At 41.2% G+C, this 22,230-nt stretch overlaps 1 protein-coding gene across 3 annotated transcripts in view; it reads left to right on the top strand.

Annotated features, from left to right (window-relative positions):
- Positions 1 to 22,230, top strand: part of wwp1 (WW domain containing E3 ubiquitin protein ligase 1) — a 54,631-nt gene that overhangs the window by 23,742 nt on the left and 8,659 nt on the right. For all 3 annotated transcript variants that reach the window (XR_003930153.1, XM_030078975.1, XM_030078976.1), the window contains 20 exons: positions 826 to 950; positions 1,557 to 1,709; positions 2,251 to 2,326; positions 9,301 to 9,482; positions 11,898 to 12,348; positions 13,036 to 13,131; positions 13,570 to 13,744; positions 16,256 to 16,310; positions 16,698 to 16,782; positions 16,904 to 17,032; positions 17,925 to 17,997; positions 18,094 to 18,165; positions 18,326 to 18,414; positions 18,617 to 18,776; positions 19,429 to 19,562; positions 19,721 to 19,861; positions 20,732 to 20,852; positions 21,023 to 21,127; positions 21,908 to 22,004; positions 22,139 to 22,211. Coding sequence is in view for 2 of the 3 variants with exons in the window: in XM_030078975.1 (XP_029934835.1) it covers positions 826 to 950; positions 1,557 to 1,709; positions 2,251 to 2,326; positions 9,301 to 9,482; positions 11,898 to 12,348; positions 13,036 to 13,131; positions 13,570 to 13,744; positions 16,256 to 16,310; positions 16,698 to 16,782; positions 16,904 to 17,032; positions 17,925 to 17,997; positions 18,094 to 18,165; positions 18,326 to 18,414; positions 18,617 to 18,776; positions 19,429 to 19,562; positions 19,721 to 19,861; positions 20,732 to 20,852; positions 21,023 to 21,127; positions 21,908 to 22,004; positions 22,139 to 22,211 (2,592 nt within the window). In the remaining variant the exon portion in view is untranslated. The remainder of the gene's footprint in view (positions 1 to 825; positions 951 to 1,556; positions 1,710 to 2,250; positions 2,327 to 9,300; positions 9,483 to 11,897; positions 12,349 to 13,035; positions 13,132 to 13,569; positions 13,745 to 16,255; positions 16,311 to 16,697; positions 16,783 to 16,903; positions 17,033 to 17,924; positions 17,998 to 18,093; positions 18,166 to 18,325; positions 18,415 to 18,616; positions 18,777 to 19,428; positions 19,563 to 19,720; positions 19,862 to 20,731; positions 20,853 to 21,022; positions 21,128 to 21,907; positions 22,005 to 22,138; positions 22,212 to 22,230) is intronic.

The following is a 22,230-nucleotide window of genomic DNA, read 5'->3' as shown; positions in this document are numbered from 1 at the left end:
AACAAGACGCAAGTACAGGCTGATTGATTTAAAGCCTTTGAACTTCAAGTGTGTGTTTGTGTGTGAGAGAGAAAGAGAGAGAGAGCGAGAGTGAGAGAGAGAATAAATGGAGTGCTTTCTCTTGCGCATTGACACGAGTCTGAAACTAATCAGATTACATCATAAAAATTGCACTTTTTCAATGGACTTGATGCTTCAGTGTTGATGGGCCACAGTTCTTTTTGCAGTGATAGATTCCGTGGTGAAAGATCATAGGCTATTTGATCATGATTAACTTTAATCAGCTGGTTAATGTACCTGTGTCTCCTCTGCTAGTCACTGCTGTTTTAATTTACTGCTACATGGCTATGAAGAATGTTTTATTGAAAATAACAATGGAAGAGAGGAAGCTGGTGATTGCTCTGTCCTTGAGGATGTAGTTACACTTAACATGAGTCAGTGAGAACACATATATTTCAATCCAGTTGCTGCTGATGCTATGTGAGATGTAGCAAAAGTAGGGAAATGTTTAAGTTGGAGCACACCTAGTAACACATCACATCACCATCGTGCTGATAGTTTGGCAGCTGTGATGTTGCTTATTGTACTTTCATGTTCGTTGTTTTACGATTATTCTGCTGTTATTCATTACTATACTACCGTCATCTATACATAGTTGACAGAAACACTATGAAACAAAGTCACAACTTTAGCATTGCCAGGACAAGTTATGTGACTGTGTTTAACACTGCACATTTCTGTTTTTACTGTGCAGGGTGCCTGTTTTAATGACACGTGGTTACAGTGTGTGTGTGTGTGTGTGTGTGTGTGTTCATGCCCATCTAGGAATGTAACACCGCACACACAGGTGGACTTCAAGGTATGGAGCCACCACACCCTGAAGGCAGATGCTCTGCTGGGCAAAGCCACGCTGGACCTCCTGCAGGCGTTGGACCAGCATGACAGAAAACGTATGATTATGTTGTGTCACCCGCACACATGCACATGCACATTCCAGCTCCAACATATTAGAAAGTGTATGGTAGCTCCTGTCCAGTAATTTAGCAAATGCAACTCTGGCACAGTTAGTGCCAGACAGGAGTAGATCCATTAGGCTACAATTTATTTAAACCATGCCAGTATCAGTATCATTTACTCCAAACTTTTCCATGGCTCGCTCTGTGTTCCTGTCCCATTCACCTTCTGGAGAAAGGTCTAGTAATAGATGCTAGCAACATACCCTCGCGCACTTACTCATATTGCACTTCCTCCAGTGAGGTAAAGTAGTGATTAAAAAAACTTTCTTGATCTGACTGACCATTTTAGAATCTGGGAGAAAAATGTAATACCACATTTTGTTATTCATACAGTCATACAGCACTATTTTGTTTAAATGCACATAGAATGGTTGAACCCTTTGTTTACCAAAATTACTATGACAACCAGTTCACTGTCATACCAGAATGGTCACAATGATTTTATTTTTATTTTATTTTAAAATATTTTTTCCCCCAGTGTAAACATTGCACCTTTGTCACTCATGTCCCCTGTTGTCACTCTGTGCTCTGGCTCCACAGTAGAGAATGTGAAGGAGGTGTTGAAGCTGAGTGTGGAGCAGAAGGGAGCTCCAGTGCCCACAGGAGAGCTGACTGTCTACCTGGATGGACTGACTGTCTCTGACCGGGAGGCGCTGACACCGATCACCAATGGCAATGCAACAAACGCCACAAGTGAGCTGCATAGGCCCTATTTGTATATATTACGGTTGGCTAGAGGGAAGAAATCTTTGGCCAGATATTCTTTTCATTTAAATGGTCTGTCTGGTAGTTTACATTAATGGATAAGACACGCAGGGATAAAAATTATGCTCAAGTTGATTTAAAACATTTTTAGAGCCTGCACAGACGGTAGTCTAAACACAGCTGATACTTCTCGGAGCATTTCTCAGCAATTGCTGGCTTGCTGCCATTTCAATGTGTAATGCTACTGCACTGCAACCTGATACATAACTGCTAAGGACTTATACTGTAAATGACATGTAAAAATATACATACATATATACAGTGTGTGACATAGTGGCTTTGAGTCTGGCTTAGCACTTTTGTAGCATGTCATCCCTATCTTACCTGCACACAGTCTTCCTTGTTTCTGTCCAATGTGTAATCTAATAAAGTAATGTAAATAAAGCTATGTCCCAGTTCATGTCAACACTCCTAAACCTATTTCCTTCAGGACAGTTGTACGCTAACAGCGCTCTCTCCCATCCGACAGAAGTTCAACAGAACGGTGATGCCATCCATGAGAATGAAGGAGACTCTTCCTCCTCTTCCTCAAGGGCTGCGAACAGGTAAACTGCTTAAATCATACCAGCCACTTTTGGGCAGTATTCTTTGCTAATTTGCACATGCAGCTTTTGAGGCATATAAATAGTTAATTAAATTCATACCATGGTCTGGGTGAACACTCATTTATGATTGTCTGCAGGCTGTGTTGTGATAAAACAGTTGAATGCACACATAGAGTGGCTGAAGTTTAATCACTGCTCTAAATTTTTACACTGACCATGAATTTCTAAAATATCCAATGCAACCATAGCACCAAACTGAAACAAAAAAAAAAAAAAAAACTATTATTGTGATCATTTTCCAGCAGTTAACATTCGTGTATTAACACTAACACCAAGTTAGGCAAGACATAACATTACCCGAATCAGCTGATAGCATCTCCTTTGCTCGGCTTATTTTCAGAGGATATCACTAAATTAATGGTATCTCCAAGTTTGTTATTGTTGGTAAGTGGTCATAGTATATGTGGAATAATCAACTTGTTTTGCTTTAAAGGGTTTTCAATGCATTCCACACATCTTGTTTGGATTATTCCTTACATGTACAATTTATGTTCAAATGTTAATTTTTTGACAGAGGTTGGCTAAGGTCTCATGTTAGTGGTGTGTGTGTGTGTGTGTGTGTGTGTGTGTGTGTGTGTGTGTGTGTGTGGGGATATCTGCTGTGGAGGTGCTGTACAAGACAGTGCTGCTGTTTATATTTTATTTTACTTTCTGCTTTCTGCTGTTGTCTTTTTATTATATTGGTTGTGAGGCACTTTGTAAACAGTTTGTATAGCACAGTTATGATTATTTCTAAAACACTTGAAAACTAGATAAGTGTTGCAGAAATAAAGTTCCAAAAATGGTTCCTTAACACAGTGTTTGGATATCACATTGAAACCAAGGGGCATGCCCAGCCTCAAACAAAGAATGCTAACAATGAAAACAAGCAGCAGATGTCAGATTTGCCCGCAATATGTCAAGTGTCTGGTGACCAAAAAGGAAACACAAACAAAGCAAAAAAACAAACCTCCCCAAAAACAGCTCACTGAATTCAGTGAAGTGCAAGCATTCATTTTCCAGGTTTGGACACATCAGTACCACTCCATTTTAATGGCAGTGTGTGATTTTTATTACTTTATTCAATTAATTTTGTGCTTGTGTTGCACTAATGTCACTGTTGGTGTGTTCTGTGTGGCGAGGTGCAGGTTGAAGACATTACCCTCTAGGAGCTAACAGAGGCCTTTTGGATACACTCAAAGTCTTATGCAAGGAGGAGATGCAGAAACTGTTGGATATTTTCACATTCTCCTGTCAGTGGTCTTAGTAAAACACATAATGGGTTGCCCAATAGAGAGAAAATTCTGCTAATGGATTGCTGGGTGAGACCTGAATTGATCTGATTCAGTTACACTGAAGGCAGACTGTGAAAAGTGAGAGGGTTTCTGTATGAAAGTTCTCTCTCTCTCTGCCTTCCACCCACACACAGACCCTGACCGATACACATACACACACACACACACACACACACACACACACACACACACTTGTGTCCTTGGAACATATTGCATGTTACCCAAATCATCATGTTGGTTGAGGGGCTATATTTTTCTCAGCTGCAGATGACGCAGAGGCTATTGGAGCTTCACCTTGTCTGTCTCTATTTTTCTGCTCTTTTTTTGCTTTCTCTCTTTCCTCCTAGCTATGTTTACATGCACAGAGTAACCCAGCTCTTGGTCATACCCTGGTTAAAACCTTCTTTGGGTTAAGCTGTTAACTTGAACCTTTTGATACCCTGCAGTTCACTTTTTCCATAAATAAACCAATTAACAGAATCCCTGCCCCCCCATCTCTGACAGAGCAATATATTTTTATATAACATATCATTCTGATATATTGAAAATGAAATGAGCACTCGTTCAGTCATTTGTGTGATGTTTTTGTTGAAGTAAAAATGTATCCATAATGCTGAATCAGTCAGTTTGCATTAGACTCCAAAATGGAGTGAAAGGAGCAAGTTGCATGCCCTGAACTGTTTAATATCAGAATAAGCCATGCATCATATCCAGTGGTGTGTCAGCAGTTTTGGTGATGCAGCACAGTCTCTCTCCTTTATCATGTGCATTATTTTGTATTCCAAACAACAGAAAAATACAGACACAAATACACAGTTTCAGATATTTGGATTATTAGACAATGATTTAGTTTCTTTTTTTCCCCCTAACAAAGTGGTTTATCTGAAAATAAGGAAAGTGAGGTCTTCATTGGTCTTTTGAGTGTACATTAGTGTACATAAGTTAGGTTGAATGTGTGAGTATAAAAATAAAATATACATCACTTGTAGTGAACAGATCATAAATCTAACATGTACTTGCACTAGCTTGTTAACATCAGTGGATTGTTCAGCTTTAGTGCTGTCTGTTATGGACCAAGGAATAAGCTGGGCTAAGTGTTAGCTAGCCAACAGTGCACCGAATCATGCCTAACAATTAAAGGCAGAAAGGTCTTAGCTTAACTGATAACTATTTACATTATTAAAATGAACCACCATGAAAATGATCAACACTAATAGCATCAAATAAAACAGCACTGTACCAGAGGGACTCCGGTTCAGCTGTTCTCTGATTGGTTGTCCTATCTGTCAGTCATCCAACTCACACCAGGAGTTACTCAGTAGTGAAGACTGGTGAAGTAGTGCTTCACAGGTGGACTTAACATCGCATTGGAATTAAGTATCCTGGTTAACTATTAAAGTAACCTAGCGTGTGAAGTATAGAAAATTCCTCTTGGATATAGATCCTTTTTGTCTTTTTCTTATTTTTGAATAAATTAAAAAAAAAAACAAACACCTTAATTATTATCAGATGGTTTACATGCAGGTTACTCTAATCAAGTTATGACATAAACATGCACTGACCCAAACCAGTTTGTAGTTAAGTAACAGGGGTAAGACCAGCCTTTTCTGCCCATGTAAAGACAGCCATTGTGTCTCTCATTTTCTTTGTTTGAAGCTTTTTCCTACCCACTCTTAAACACCACTTGTCCAGTCATACATCTTTTTAAGTGTGTTTCTCCTGTTTCTCATCTCGTTCTGTCTTTGTCTTGGTTCTTTTTAGTCCCATTACCTCCCCTTCCTCTTTCTCTCCTGCTGTCTGTCCTGCTTTCTGTTCTAGCAGCTGCCCCACTGGTGCCAATCTTTATTATCTGTCATGCTGTGTAAGAGTGCCCTTCAACAAGGCTAACGGGCCTTTTATTGAAAAGCCAGCGAGGGAAGCCGTCTGCACATCGTGCCAGAAGGTGCGGGGTGGGGGAGCGGGGGCTGCCTGGCTCCCATCTGCATTGCAGTTGCTGAAAGGACTGCAGAACACAAACGGGGCATCCTTAAAACTTTGTAGCGTGCCACCCCCTCTCTCTATATGTGTTTTTTTTTCTCCCAGGCTTCATCTCCTTCATGGTCTTGTCTCACCGTTATGCTGTGGTGCATTTCGTGGCAATCTTCGCTCCTTTGCCTCTCCTATACTCCTCTTTTAACATAACTCTTTCCTCCAGTTAGTTTTCTCTTATCAAATGTCTTTCCTCTTTTTTTCTTCTTTTTCATTTTTTCTTCTTTTGCTTCCCCCCTCCTCCCACTTTCTCCCTTATGTCACTCACTCCATCTCTCTCTGTGAGCTGGTGTTTCTACTGTTTATCCACAAAAGGCAAAGGGAGACCCTTCCTGTGGAGCCAGAGGCCCCAGGTCCCACAGCCTGACAAAACACTTCCTACTGGTGCACTTTCTGGCAGCAACTGTAGGCTACTCTCCATGTGTCTGTTTATTCTATAATCAATTATGTCCGTGATCTGTGATTAATCATGATTAGTCATACATTTAAAATACTACCATTTACTTGAATTTTGGTTTGAGATGAAACTTGTGTAGCTTGATGACCACGGTTTGCTCCCATGTCAGTGTTTGGGCAAAACACATCTTTGCTAATGTTAGCAAAGACGATGGTACTTGAGACTCGTATTGCTTTGGTGTGTGTGTGTGTGTGTGTGTGTGTGTGTGTGTGTGTGATGATAAGGACATCACAGAGAAAGCAGGAATGCTGGGCTTAACAAATATCCTCTGTAATTAAATGTGCTATGGTATGTATAACAGTTTGTAACATAAATGTTACATTAATAATGAGATGGTAGTACAAAAGAGGTTGTTATTCAGTGGATTGGCAGCTTACATTACCTTCTACACTGCATTTTACAGTGTGCCATTGAGTTGGGATTTTTTGGGGGAAATCTAGTGGATTATTAATGGATGCTGTGTTTGAATTTTGGTAGGTGGCGCTCTTTTCTTTGTTCAACCATGTCGACTGTTGCTGCTTTGGTAACCACCAGCTGCCTCTTTTTTTTATTAAAGTGACAGTTTGGATTCTTACCCATGTAGTGGTTATTTTCTGGTCCGTGTGAGTGTAATTCATCCATCAAGCTTGGTCCATTAAATCCTTCCCTGTCATGAGAAGGAGAGCTTCAGTGGAGTGTGATAGAGACTGGAGAGCAGCATGACTTTAAGCAGCAACAAATACTGAAAAATTGTTCTCAAGAATGCCAAAAACAAACACCAAAACAAACAAACATGCAGTGCATGTAGTGCATGTTTGTTTTGGTGACATAGTGTCACCGCTCAAGATAGGGTTGTTTTCCAGTCTCTATCTGTTACATTCATTTTAGAGCAGTACCCTCCCGGTGAATATCTCATTCTCATGGCAAGGAAACATTTAATGGATCAAACTTTGTGGATGCTTTATACTCACATGGAGGAGCAAATTCCCCTGTATGGGTGGGAATCCAAACAGTGACTTTAAGACAAAAGAGGAATGCAGACTTACGAGACCTCGGGTACCTTCTAGTTTAAATTTCTATGAAAATGTGGATGAATTCTTCTGTAATAGAAGTTAAGTGTCCTTGCTATACATCTTTGTGAATGACTGTGTCTGATTCAGTGTATTTTTTCTTTTTGATCGATGGCCCTCACCTCTTGCCCTACAAAGCTCAGACTTAAGCTTTATGGCAGGATTTGTCCCGTAGCAAACACTGGGCTTGGCGTGGGCTAGTCTGCAGCAGAGACTGAACACTGCTGGCTCACAAACAATAGTTCTCCTTCAGCTGGGCACATTATGTCACCATGCATCCATCCTGCTGAGCCTTCTCCTCACCCCTTCAAGACAATAGTCTCAATGTGACAAGACTGTGTCTTTTATCTAGACACACACAGAACATGTAGCTTGCATTTCCCTCACCCTGTCAGAGTGCCATGCAACATGTCTCTCTAGCAGCTGGCAGGCTGGCCACATGAACAGGAAGAGGTTTAGACTTTGGTAGGTGATAAAGCAGGCAGCTGAACTCCACAGATTGAGGCCTGCTGTGGAGTTGCTGTGTTTTCCTTGACATCCAGCTGTAAATCAGACTTAATTATATGCTCCACACTACTCAAATACAGAGCATGAACACACACACACACACACACACACACACACACACACACACACACACACACACACACACACACACACACACACACACACACACACACACACACACACAGACAAACAAACAGACAGAGTGAAGGCCTATCTTCTGTCTCTTTGTCAAGCCACCCAACCATGGCTCAGTTGTTACCTGAACACAAATTTATCATTGGCTTTCAGTGTTGGAGGAAATACACACTGACAGAGCCTCTCCAAGGAGGGGTGTGTGTGTGGGCGCAGGGTGGTCTCCTGTGTCCTCTGTATTACCAGTAGTTTCACAAAATTTGCACTGCACAAAATGATTAAATGATTTAAAAACAAAATCTCAGATTTACCTGCTTCACATTGATAAATGAAATATAGAAATTTGACATCAAGTAAAAGTGAAAATTGAGAGGAATTATTGGAATAGAAATATTGAATTGTGTACTGAAATTAAATGATTAAAATAACTAAATGGATATAAAAATGTCAAAAGGAAGAAAAAGCAATATACACATTATTTGGAACTAAACTGCATTCTTTTTTTTCCTCTCTCTCTTGTCTGTTTACTTCCACTATCTATAACTATATATATGCACCCATTTATTTATACATCATTGAGCCCCTAAATAAACTGAATTCCGCACAGTGCTAATGTTTTGTGTCATTTGCCTTTGACCTATATTGTTACCTGACACACATTTTGTTGGCAGAAAAGTTTGTATTGAATGTGAATACAACTTAGACACTTGAATGGAAGACTTCAGACTCTTTTCATAATCATAGTTTCATAGTTTGTGATGTAAATTTGCAGACATTTAATTGCTTTTAGCTTTTTTTTCCCCTTATGAAACAGAAACCATCCTGATCGGTGTTATGCTCTAAAGGCTCATTTATACTCAACATTCAGTACGGTTACGGATATGATAGCCTTTTGTCCATACTTTGTGTTTATTTCATCCGTATTGCTGCAGTTTTCAGGAATCTTACAGATAGGGACGAAACGGATTAGCACCGCTGCAAATCACAGGGGCAGTGCAGCCAGTAGTTCAAGAGAGACCGGTCTGTGAACAAGACACGAAGAAGTCAATATCTCTCATTGGTAATATCAGAGAAAAAAATTTCTCCGTCCTCCTGTCGTGATGTATTCAGTGACCCCGCAGACAGCTGTGTCTGTGACTCCGCCTCTTTTGCCTCTTTGTAGCGGGTCCATTACTATGACCTCCTCCACCGTCACAATGCTTTTGACTCTGAGCTGCCCTCTCGTCGGAAAGTATGTGGGCAGAGACTTTTACATTGTTCCAAACGGGCGAATCAATTTTCGTACGTGAAGGGAGTATAAATGAGCCTTAACTCCTGGTGATTTTTGCTTTTGTTTTTGGCCATATCAGTCTGTTTTTCAGAGCAATGTTAGCTCCCAATATTTTAGCACCATTATATCAAGAAGTTGATTTGAAGTTTGCAGTAGACATTGTATCTGTCTGATCTCTGTGTGTTTGTCTCCTGAAGCACGGTGAACGGTACGGACTTGGGCCAAGGCTCAGGCTCCTGTTCCGCTTCCAACGGTGTGGACAGTCATGCGCCTTCCGACTCCTCCAGCCCCGCGCCCGGACCCCTGGTCAATGGAGACACCACACCCAACTCCACCCCAGTCCACCAACCCCCAGACAGTGACACAGAGACTAGAACTGGTGAGCAACATCGTAAGATGTAGAATGTATGGAATTTGATAGGAAGTCTTAGTCTTGGTCCAGTATGTTCTCAGTTTATCCAAAAAACAAGAGTAAGGAAGTGAATTTTACCTGGATTACTGCCATTACTATCTGCGTGACCTTGATTTCATTTGTTCATTTATTCTGTTATTTTTTTAGGACTTTAGATTAGTCTCTGCTGGTTGGTTATTCATGTACAGTGCACAAACTTGGTCATATTATGCATCTCATCACTGTGTGCAGCACTGTTTAGTCCAAAGTGGACCCTGCAGTAATAGGTCATGTATTTGTTACTGATTGACTAAGAGGAGAACTGCATCATTTGTGGGGAATGAAAAGTTTTGCCTTGGATATTTGGTAAGAGCAATGTCAGTTCACTGAAAGACTTCATGTTTAACTGCATAGTCTGCCAAGTGTGTTTTACTCTCTGTTTTGGGGTCAGTTTACAGTGTCAAATGTCTCTGGATATGATTCACATAAGAATTAGACACTGATATATTTTCTTCTGATGAGTCACAGGCCTGTGTCAAAGATGGGATAATACAGATTACTCCCAGAATATGTTGGTTATACATGCTGTACACGTGCGTTTTCCCTTGAAGTGTTGACTTTGCAGGGCAGCCTTCTGCTGTGCTCCTGCCTTTATCTTCATGGCTGTTCATGGTTGACTTGGTCCTGGGGAACAGCCAAGCAGAACAGTAGATTAATTTTCATTAAGTGAGGCCTGTAATCTCTGCTGCTGTCAGCACCTCTGTCCAAAACTCCCCAGAGAGAGAGAGAGAGAGAGAGCAAGCACAGAGTGCAGTGCACTGTGCAGGGCAGACAGGACAGCACAAGCACACAGACTAGATGGAGCCAAACTTCACTAGTATTGAGTATTTTGCTGCATTGAATTCTCAGTTCAGATTTTAGTGTCAAGAAAACAGCCATCACATACCCCTTTTCTTTTGATTGTCGATGAGTAGATACACATTCTGTTGGCTGGTTTACAGTGGTTGCTGGGTAACCCGAGTGAGACCTCATGCCCTTTCCATTGGTTGCAGTAATGCCACTGTTCAGTTGAAGCTGCCATATTACATCCCAAAAAGACATTTATCAAGAAAAAGTGCCTACCATTGTTATTTTATTTAATGACACTATAAAGTGAGTACCAATCACATTGCCTGCTTTAAGTTATGCCATTAGTTGTATTAATAGTGGAATTACAGTCAGTGAAACTTCATCATTTACTCACTGATAAAGAGAGACATTACATAGAAGCAACAGTTTATAAAAGTAATGTAATATTAATTTACTGGTAATAACGTTTTTCTCTCAATGAAGCAGTACTTTTTGGGCCACCCTGAAGTGAAATGCCAAAATACATCATACTTTTATACACTTATTTGGTTTTCATTGCACTAGAGACAGGTTCTGAATAAGAAATAGCTCAGTATATACAGTATGGCTGCTACTAATGAATACCATCAGTGTCGATTAATCTGTCAGTTATTTTTTTGATTAGTTGATCAATTGATTAATCTAGGAAATATTAACACTCATGACAAATGCCTATCTAGAGTCCAAAGTGATGTCTTCGGATTTCTTCTTTATTCTGGCCGGCAACAAACACACACACACACACACACACACACACACACACACACACACACACACACACACACACACACACACAAATTATTATGTGGAGGTATGGAAGTGGTGCCACACTGCTGTGATTTGCAAAACTTCCCATAAAATATGTCACAGCTAATCAATCAGTCCTAAACTGACACATATCAGTTTACATTTACTCTGCAAAATTGTGCTGGAATGTCAAACACTTGATGTTAAAACAGCTGATCATGTGGTAAATAAAATGTTGCAAGTTCCAGCTGTGTGTGGTACCAGCGCCTTTCTGCTTTTTCTCTATTTTTGTTCATAAACGCCTGCCTTAAGACGACTCAAATGTGTGCAAATTGTTGGTTTGAATTTTCTAATGACACGAAATGGAATAAAGCAAATTATTCATAGTATATGTGAACCTATATCAAAATTATTATTGATTAATTTTCTCTGTGCATCAGCTATTTAAGTAATCCACTAAATGTTTCAGCTCTAATGTGCAGTATCATAAAATGACAGTTAGAGGAGTTTATCCGCAGACTTAAGTGGTGTTTAGCATCTGGAACTGGAATCTTTTAAGATATATTTCTTTCCTTCCAAAACAAGGTGAGATTTGAGCTAGTTCATGGTTACTTGTCATCATGTATGATTTAAATTCATTACTGCTTCAGAGGTCAGTATGGGAGTCAGTATGGTGGTAATGACTAAACTCTGATGTCACTGCAAGTCATAGCTAGCAGTCTTACTCTATGTATGTAAAAACACCCATTGTGTTTGTCTCCTTTGCAGTCAATGGGGAATCCTGCAACGCTGCTCTCAGCCCCTCTCCTGCTGCAACAAGCGACGCGCTGCCCCCAGCAGACAACCTAGAGGACTGTAGCCAAGATGCCGCTGTTCCAGACTCCAGCACGGCGGCAGATAGCACAGCTGCAGCCCTCACCACCTCTTCCTCCACCATGGCTCCAGCCTCCTCTTCTGCTGCTAAGCCTAATGACGGTGCTGCTGCTCCCTCCACTTCCACCTCTCCAGCCCAGGCAGTAACCACCGCCGCCACAACCACCATCACCACCACCACCACAGCCTCCTCGTTGTCCTCTTCTTCCTCTTCAGCTCTGGGAGAGGCAGCAGCCTCAGGAGCTGGCAGTGGCAGTGGTAGTAGCAGTGGAGCTGTAACAACGGATGGGGCCAAGCCTAGGCAGCAGGCCCCCAACGCTGGAGCCTCCGATCCACTACCACCAGGGTAAAAACTCACACCAGGAAGGAATGAAGGATGGAAAGGAGAATAAAGTCAGAGAGAAATTTCACCTCAAAGGTATCTTGCTATGGGGCGGTGTAGCTCAGGAGGTAGAGCGGTCGTCCGGTAACCGGAGGGTTCCCCGTTCGATCCCCAGCTCCTCCAGAGTGTGTCGAAGTGTCCTTGAGCAAGATACTGAACCCTTCACCGCTCCTGATGGACAGCTAGGCGCCTTGCATGGCAGCCTCTTCCATCAGTGTGTGAATGTGAGGCAAACATTGTAAAGCACTTTGAGTGGTCAGTAGAATAGAAAAGCCCTTTTGAAATGTGGTCCATTTACCAATTACCATTTCCATGGTCTATAGTAGATGTAACTGGATCACACTCTCATCAAAGAAGGAAAAACATTTTTCCAAAAAAGCAAAAATTTTTATGAGGCATTTGACTTAAGTGAATACCAGAAGAGAGACAATATGACTCAAATAGAAGTTTTGGTTACGAGTGAAAAAGTTATCAAGCCGCAACAACTATATGTAAGCATTTAGCTGGTGTGGAAAGTAGCTGGTGTAGAAAATTAATGCATAATTTTCTACCAAAGATCATGTGACTATGACAAGTTGACCTTTGACTGGCTTAACTTTTATTTTATTTATTCATTCATTCATTTATTTTGTTGACTTGTGTGTGTTTCAGATGGGAGCAGAGGAAGGACCCACATGGGAGAACGTACTATGTAGACCACAACACGAGGACTACGACCTGGGAAAGACCACAGCCACTGCCACCAGGGTCAGTTTATCTCATACAAATACACACACACATGCACGTATATATATGTGTACATTTGTTATGTTGCAGCCTGATGCTACAGTTTTTTTCTCTCATTAATCTACACTCAGTACCCCGTAATGACAAGTGAAAACACAATTGTAAAAAGTTTAAACCCTGAGTACCAGGAACCTTCAGGATGAGCTAGCAGTGCTGTCAGCTGCTCTACCATGGATCAATAGACGACTATAACAGAAAAAGCAGCCAGCCAACGCTGAATTCCAGATACCACTGCAAAACAAAAGTGTTAAGGTGGACCTCACCTTGCGGAGATCCTGAATTGTTAGAGGCTGTGAAATGCCCTGTGTGTTTTCCGCTTGATTCATCCATCTACTTACCAGCTTGCATTTTTTTTGGTCTCTTTGTTCACTTTGTCACCCTTTGACATTAATCTGCCAGCTGGGAGCGACGGGTGGACGACCGTGGCAGGATCTACTACGTGGATCACAACACCCGAACCACCACTTGGCAACGTCCCACCATGGAGTCGGTCCGCAATTTTGAGCAGTGGCAAAGCCAGCGCAGCCAGCTGCAGGGAGCTATGCACCAGTTCAACCAGAGATACCTCTACTCCGTAAGGATAAAGACACACCCACCTCTCCTTTTACCCCCTTGAGATACTACTACTTCTTCTACCTGTGAAATATCAAAATTAATAAGAGAATAGAATAATAGAATAGAATAATTCACATCATTTACTCTCTTTCTTTCTTCTCTCTTTATTTTTTAGTGTAGCCAGAAAGGATAAAAGGGACTTATTGCCATCTTCAAGAGAATATAGTCATTTTATTACAGTTAGTTTGACAGATGGGCCATCTGTCTTTTATCATTTGATAATAGTAAGGCTAGAGAGAATTAAAATAGAAAGACTAGACAGAGGCATTTAATTCATCTTTTCTCTTGCATCACAAATTTATGTTTAAGGTTTCCCTGGAAGATACATAGCAAATTCCCCACAGGAACTATAAAGAGGACTATGTTTGGATTGTCCATAAAATGTGAATTTTGAGTTTGTAGCTTATCATTGGCTATGTTCCCAAACCTTCAGTGAACCTTATCCAGGAAAGGAGAAATCTAGGTGGAATGATCCCAGTCTTAACTTAAAAATGCCTCATGGTATAGTTTATGCAGGTAACCTGGTGGTTACAAAGACCATCCTATCAGCTCAGTCAATATGTCTGTTCCTGTAAGTTATACTTGGGCACGGCACTGAATCCCTACCAGCTGCTGCACTCTGAGCTTTTCTGGTGAAATTTGGAAATGTACAGTATGTCTGTCTCAGAAGAAAAGGCAGTAAATAATGGGCATCAGGGCAAAATGCTCCAAAAAATGAGGGGAGATGCCGTTGATTACATTTTTGCTTGTCTCCTGTTTTTTTCTCATTGAGTTCTCATATATCCATGTGAATGTGAATATGGTCCCAGTGGGCCACCATGACTGAGGGATTCTTTCCAGTGTGTGGGTTAGAAAAATGGGGCAGCTTTTGATTAGTAAACAGAGTATGCAGCCTGAAGTGGTAGAAAATGTGGCACCATGCAGCCAGTAGTGGGAGCAAACACTGAAGACACACAGGCCACTTTATCAAAAACAAAACATACACACACAGATACAAAAAACAGCGTGTTATTATTAAAGGCCTTAATCATTGTCAGAATTTCAAAGGACTTGACATCCCACTCCCCCAACCCTCCCCTGCCCTAAACCCTCATAGCATGCAAGACAAAAAAACCTTCCCAAGAGGTTCAGTCATAAACCTGCCCAAAAAGGACCACCAAGCCCCCAGAAATCAGAACACGTGGAGCAAAAAATGCCCACTGAAAACCCAACTTAGAGTGAAATACCAAGAGCCAGTTTCACTTTTGAGTGCTATAAATTCTTTACAAAGATAATTGCTGGCCATCTGTGACGTGTAGCCAGCAGACCTACAATCTTTTCCATTTTACGCAATGTGAACCCTCCGCCTCATTAAATCATCTGATGAAACTGGAACTCGCCAGCTTTCAGTCTTTATCAGCTCATCACATCTCAGAATGTGCATTTAGCTCAAAGCACTCTCATAAACCAATATACTACAGGAGTGTAAACAGAGCAAACATCTGGTCTGCTGACCAGAGCTCAGGGAGAACAGCTCTAAAATCTCTTCACAGATATGAGTCACAACAGGTCTGATGTCTGACATCACCTGAAAGTTGCTTAGCCCCTCTTTGAAGTCTGTAATGGCTTTAAAGATCAAGTGCTCCAAAGCCCCTCTAGATTAACCTTGAGCTGTCTTAATAATCATAGTATTGTTTAAGATGATCTGAAAGCAGCCAGGTGTTTTAATATCGCCTCACAGACAAGATGTCATTTTTCTCTCTCCAAATTGTGAATGGTAAACACTGCATTCTCTGTCTTATCACTTTGATGAGCTTAAAAATGATAGGCTCCAGGCTGTGTTGCTGGTCACACAGGCCCCACACATAATGTAAGCCTATAAACATGTGTCCCTTCCACACCCCCACATACTGAATCACCAGTTTTTGGGTGCAGTTGTTTCACAACTTCAGTCACCTGGACAGAGCAGAGTTTCATAATCAAGCTGTTGTTACCTAGCCCAAAGTTGAGAATCCAACCTGACCAAAGAACAAAACACACAGCTTTTACGTGCCCACCTACCCTTTCCCCTCATGATCCTGTCCTAATCTGGTGGTCTTTGTGAGGGTTGCTCTCCTGAGGCTTTGATCTGAGCAATGATGTCATCTTCCTTGATGATGATTAGCTTACAACACAAATCAAAACACAGAAACAACTAGAGTGAGAGAATATTCAAAACAAGTCAGCCACAGAGTCAGACTGGTAGCTCCCTAACTGACAACCTATAAAAATCTAAATTCATTGGGATTATTCATCCATTTGTTTTCGTTTGGAATATTCACCCGTTTCGCTGTGTTGGAATATAGTCTCTGCTTTACCCCCTTCTGGAATATATCATCATTTTTTTTTTGGAGTATTGTACTTTTTGGGAATATTTATGACCACACTTCGATGTTTTGTGTCTTTCTGTTGGACCTGCATGGATGTTCATGTGTGCATCCCTCGTTTCCAGGCCTCCATGATGTCTGCTGAGAATGATCCGCTGGGCCCGCTGCCTCCTGGTTGGGGTGAGTTCACCCTCTCAATTCCAGCTTCTTTCTCTATGCATTGCCAATAGTTGTCCATATACATATAGAAAACTGACACTGAACTACCTTGATTTGATTAGATGATTCTTGATTTAATTAGTTAAAAAAAGAGTACTGAAGAAAATCCAACAGATACACACACTTTAACACATTGCATCTTGTGGCTGATGTGTTAGTTTGTGTTGCCAGCTGTTGTTAGCCCTGTATATCTACTCGCTGAGCCCAGATGTCAGCAATGTCAACCGGTCAGATAAACCTTTGTCTTTAGTGTGATTCAGCACTGAGGCTAATCTGAGTGGTATTGCCACAGGCTTTAACCACTTCGCTTTAAATCCTGGGTCTTTTTCATGTGTATATCCATGTCAGAGAGGCGAGTGGACTCCAATGACCGAGTGTACTTTGTCAACCACAACACCAAGACAACGCAATGGGAAGACCCCCGAACACAAGGGTGAGCACAGCATCACAGCAGAGATGTGGACTATGGGTAGTTTTTCCCAATAAAGCCTTAATACTTTTCTTAATTCCCCCTTTTTATAATTGTATATCTGTGTGTTGGTGTGCATCTTCAGGCTACAGAATGAAGACCCTCTGCCTGAAGGTTGGGAGATTCGGTACACAAGGGAAGGGGTCCGCTATTTTGTGGATCACAACACCCGAACAACCACCTTCAGCGATCCACGCACCGGAAAGTCCTCTGTGTAAGAACACACACGCCAGAGCAAATTTTTGTACACGTTTTTACACACATTTTATGTTCTTTGCTCGAGGCTGTGCCCAGAGTCTTGTTTGTTAGGAAACAAAAGATGAAGTTCAAACTACAGGTATTTGGAGTACAGATCTCTGACCTGTGCCACTTGCTGAGTTTGATGATGATCTTGATTCATTAGAGCTTCTCTTTACAAAGTGCTGTCTAAGTGTAACCATTAGTCAGTTCATTATAAAAAATATTTTAATTGGTACATGGCATTAGCAGATACGTAGTGGTATTGATGCTCACTGATATTGAAACAAAAAAGATAAATGAGAACATCCCCAGTTCAGGCTTATTGGAAACAGAGGCATATTTTTTTCTTTTATTTTGGGCTATAACACCAAGATGTAACATTTGATGTCAAACGTGAAGTCTGCCGAAACTTATTAAAAAGGGATTCCCACTGTTCATGTAATTCCTGGAATATGAGAATGAAATTTGAGAGTTGTGTTCAGGACAGGGAAAGGTCAGGAATTCACTGAATTTTCAGGACAAGAGAGGATAGTAGGCGATTTTTGCCAATGGGCCACTTTTTAGAAATATTGCAGAATGTATTTTACAACTTGTTTTTCACATGCATTGCATTAGCTGGTGGTTTCCAGCCCAGCTGTAGTGGAAACCAGACATTCACACATTCAGAACATGCCTTTTGGTCATGGAAACAGTCTGGTTTAGTAATAAGAAATTATGGAAGTTTATATCATGACCGCAGTGGGAACCCTGATGAAAACTATTGAGCTGTACACCCACAGCCAGCTTCTGTTTTTTTTTTCTTTTTTCTTTTCACAAGATATGACTTTCACCTTCTTCTGACCTTGGATCTCTTTTGCTCCTTTCAGCACTAAGGGCCCTCAGATTGCCTATGAGCGCAGCTTCAGGTGGAAGCTTGCCCATTTCCGCTACTTGTGCCAGGTAATTTTCTCTCCCTCTCTCACACACTTGTGGGGTTCTCAGTGGCGTCATGTTTCATTTGTCTCAGACCCTTTTGTTTGGCCTTTCCTTTCCCAGTCCAATGCACTCCCCAGCCATGTGAAGATCACGGTCTCCAGACAGACCCTGTTTGAAGACTCTTTCCAGCAAGTAAGAGAGTCGCTGTCCTGTTACTATTTACAGTGCATATACTTGCACCCGCATGTGCCTGTGCAGTCCATGCATATAATATGATGTTGCTGTATGTCATATACATGTCCATTTCCTTTTTGTGCTTCAGCTGCTAAATGTTCTCTTATGTGTTTGTTAGATTATGGCCCTGAAGCCTTACGACTTGAGGAGGAGACTCTATGTCATCTTCAGAGGGGAAGAGGGACTAGACTATGGTGGTTTAGCCCGGTATGACATGCACAGACACACACTATAATTGTACAGTTTATTTGAGGAATATGTGCATTAATTGATTGTATATGTTCACTTTCTCTCTCATCTTCCTTTCCCTGACTCTCTCAATCTCCCCATCTTCCCCATCCTCTCACACCTCTTGCTTTTCTCTTTCCCCTCTCTCCTAACCCTGTCTTTTCCACCCCACTCTTTCCAGGGAATGGTTCTTCCTGCTGTCCCACGAGGTGCTGAACCCCATGTACTGTCTGTTTGAGTATGCCGGCAAGAGCAACTACTGTCTGCAGATCAACCCAGCCTCAACCATCAACCCTGACCACCTCTCCTACTTCTGCTTCATCGGACGCTTCATTGCTATGGTAAGTCCCTCCGTTCCCATCATACAGCAACACACACACAGAAATGCACACAAGGACTTGCTAATTACTGTTGCGTACACCATTAGAATAAGTTACTATTGGGAACAGACTGATGGAGCGGTAAATACAGATGCTTGTGTTTACACATCAGAGCATATCACTGCAAAAGCTGTGCATCACAGTGGTGAGACTTACTGCTGTACATCATAAAAATATTAAAGGAAGTTAAAGTTCTTTAGTATCAAAATTAAACTCAAACTTTCTTTTGTTCTTCATCTATTACTTTGCATGGATTGCTAAGATAAGTATATAACAAGCCAAGTGACATAAGATTACTGCATTTTTCACATTCAGTTTAGATGATTAGTGAGATCACATTCACATAAATGTATAATTCTTAAAGTATGTTTGTCATGGCCACAAATTAGGGGTGTGACTCTGTACACGAAATTGGATCCATAAATATTCAGAAAAAAATCCTAAATGAAAAACAGCTCAAAAGTGCCCTGAGCAAATGTTTAGAGATTTTTCAACATGTTCACATCCCATTAGTACCACAAATGTAATGTGGGACTGTACACAATCTATTTTTTCACTTTTCAGGTTGAGTAGCATAGTAAAATGACATATCTATGTGTCTCTCGGGCTGCAGGCACTTTTCCATGGGAAGTTCATTGACACGGGCTTCTCCCTGCCTTTCTACAAACGCATGCTGAACAAGAAGCTCATCCTCAAAGACCTCGAGTCCATCGACCCAGAGTTCTACAACTCACTCATCTGGATCAGGTAACCAGTCCCTGCTGCCTGCTAACCCTTCGACATGCACATGTACATGCTGAAAGCAAACAGGGCAGGGCTGTAAAGTGGTGACATAAATCTCATTTGAAGAGTATGCGTTCGTTTGGGTAGCTATGGATGCAGTGCTCATGTATTTTTCTCCTCAGGGACAACAACATTGAAGAGTGTGGTCTGGAGATGTACTTCTCTGTGGACATGGAGATCCTGGGGAAGATCACCTCCCACGACCTGAAACCCGACGGCACAAATGTCCTAGTCACCGAGGAAAACAAAGAGGAGTATATCAGGTATAACAGGCATTACCAAGAGTGAGGAACAGTATCAGCTAGGGCTGAATGATATGGAAAAACAGTATTGCGGTTAATTTTACATTAATTTTGCATTTGTGATGTGATTTACAATTTTAGTAGGAACAATCACTCTTGCATCATCTTTTTAATTTTCATTGAAAAAACTGTCAAATGCTGGTGTGATTTTTGCAGCAAATACGTTTTCTTACATTTGGTGAATATGATTTGCAGGCCAGAGTGTCTCTGTAGCGCCACAATATGTCATTTATATCAGTGTTTTGACACACATTTTACCTTCCTCAAAAAACTACTGCTTCTGTGATTTGGATATTGCCCTAGTCCATGTTTTGTTTTCAGTCATATTTAGATTAATTGTTTAGCTATTTTGTATGCTATTTGGTATTGGAGCACTATTTGCTTAATATAGTAATACTTTATTACTTAAATATCTGTTGGAGTAGGGATTCAGTGTCCAGCATATTCCAATAATGGATCTTTGTTGCAAAACTTATCAGACATGTCAAAGATAATTTTGTAGCTACTTACCAAGCCTTTAGAAAAACTTGTATTACAGTCAGGTTCATTGTCAAGATTGCTGAAAGAAACTTGTCAGGACGTTCTGTTCTGCAAAAACAAACATTCACAATCCAGAAACTTAACATTATCTGCAGCATTAACTAGTTTACACGGAGACGATGATTCAGAATAATAGCAAAATTGTAATAATAATAGTGCAGTTAATGATAGTGCAGGTTGGACAGTAATGCATAACCCCCTCAAAGGGAATAGATGAACTAATTCATCTCGCATTGCTATGTGTAGTGTTGATCGTTGAAGCTCATTGTCTTTGGGCTGTCTGCTTTGCAGTCTGATGGCAGAATGGAGGTTCTCCCGTGGGGTCGAAGGTCAGACCAAGGCTTTCCTAGACGGCTTCAATGAGGTGGTTCCCCTCCAGTGGCTCCAGTATTTCGATGAGAAAGAATTGGAGGTGAGCAGAACACATGAGCGGTCACTGTAAAAAGAAAAACAACATCAAATACTTGGATTGGGTGAAATGATGTGAATGTGTGTAGACATCACTTTTCACTCTCTCTCTATATGAAAATGAACAGCCGGGAGTGGGAGGTGGTTTAAAAAAAATATGTGTGTGTGGTCCAGGTGATGCTATGTGGCATGCAAGAGGTGGACCTGCAGGACTGGCAGAGGAACACAGTGTATCGTCACTACACCAGGAACAGCAAACAGATCATCTGGTTCTGGCAGGTACAGAGACACACACACAGACAAATACACATGTTGTATTTGAGGTCTTTTCCCGTGCTGTGTGCTTCAGCTGGAAAGAGAGCTGAGCAGCAGATTTCATGCCAAACATTTTGTGATCATGTCAGTAATTTCTCAGTGTTACTCAGTTACTACTGTAAGGACTACTGTAAACTACTGTAAACTACTGTATTGTATATTCTCAGCAATGTGATTCATCATTTTTTTCCTTATTGGAATGGATTAGATTACAAATTTAGACAAACTGTTTAAGTATTTCCCTTTTCATTATGCAAATTAAATGTAGACTATCTGGACTACTGTTTGATTTTCTATATTCTGTTGAGCTTAGCTTGAGGCACCACATATAAATGAGATTTGACATTCAAGTGGGGTCTACTGAGATATGTTAGTAAATTCATCATGTTAGCACATTTAATACTGAATATTAAGGCTAAAGAGGATGTTTCTTGTAGTTTGTGTTGCTCCTTTTCCTTTCAATTTTTTTGCCTAAACCTTTGCCTCGAGATGAGCAACTGCTGGCATGTCGTTTGCTTACGTGGGGCCTCTCTCCTTCTCAAAGCTGCTGCAAAACCATCTCTAAGGGTATACCTGCAGGAACAGAGGTCTTTATAAAAACACGAAACAAATTTTTTTTTTCCAAATCAAGTGAGGGTATACCGGGTCCTAGTGTGTTTGATATTGCCATAGTGTCTGGTTTGTAGATTTCCATTCGGCAGGGTGGGTGCTGATGAGTGTGTGTTGTTGCTCTCTCCTGTGCAGCTGGTGAAGGAGGTGGACAACGAAGTGCGACTGCGCCTCATGCAGTTTGTGACCGGGACCTGCAGACTGCCCCTGGGTGGCTTTGCTGAACTCATGGGTGAGTGACAGATACACACACACACACACACACACACACACACACAACACATTTACTACATAAACATCCCAGACTAACACTCCCAGAGTGTCAGATGGGGTCCTGTCACCTTTCAAAATTGTTCTTGTGTCTAGGGAGTAATGGGCCGCAGAAGTTCTGCATTGAGAAGGTGGGGAAAGACACCTGGCTTCCCCGGAGCCACACATGGTGAGTGGACTGCTCTACT

This window comes from Myripristis murdjan, chromosome 20 (genome assembly GCF_902150065.1).
Source record: "Myripristis murdjan chromosome 20, fMyrMur1.1, whole genome shotgun sequence".
NCBI lineage: Eukaryota > Metazoa > Chordata > Actinopteri > Holocentriformes > Holocentridae > Myripristis > Myripristis murdjan.
The sequence above is the reverse complement of the archived record's forward strand: the minus strand, read 5'-3'. Positions and strand labels throughout refer to the sequence as shown.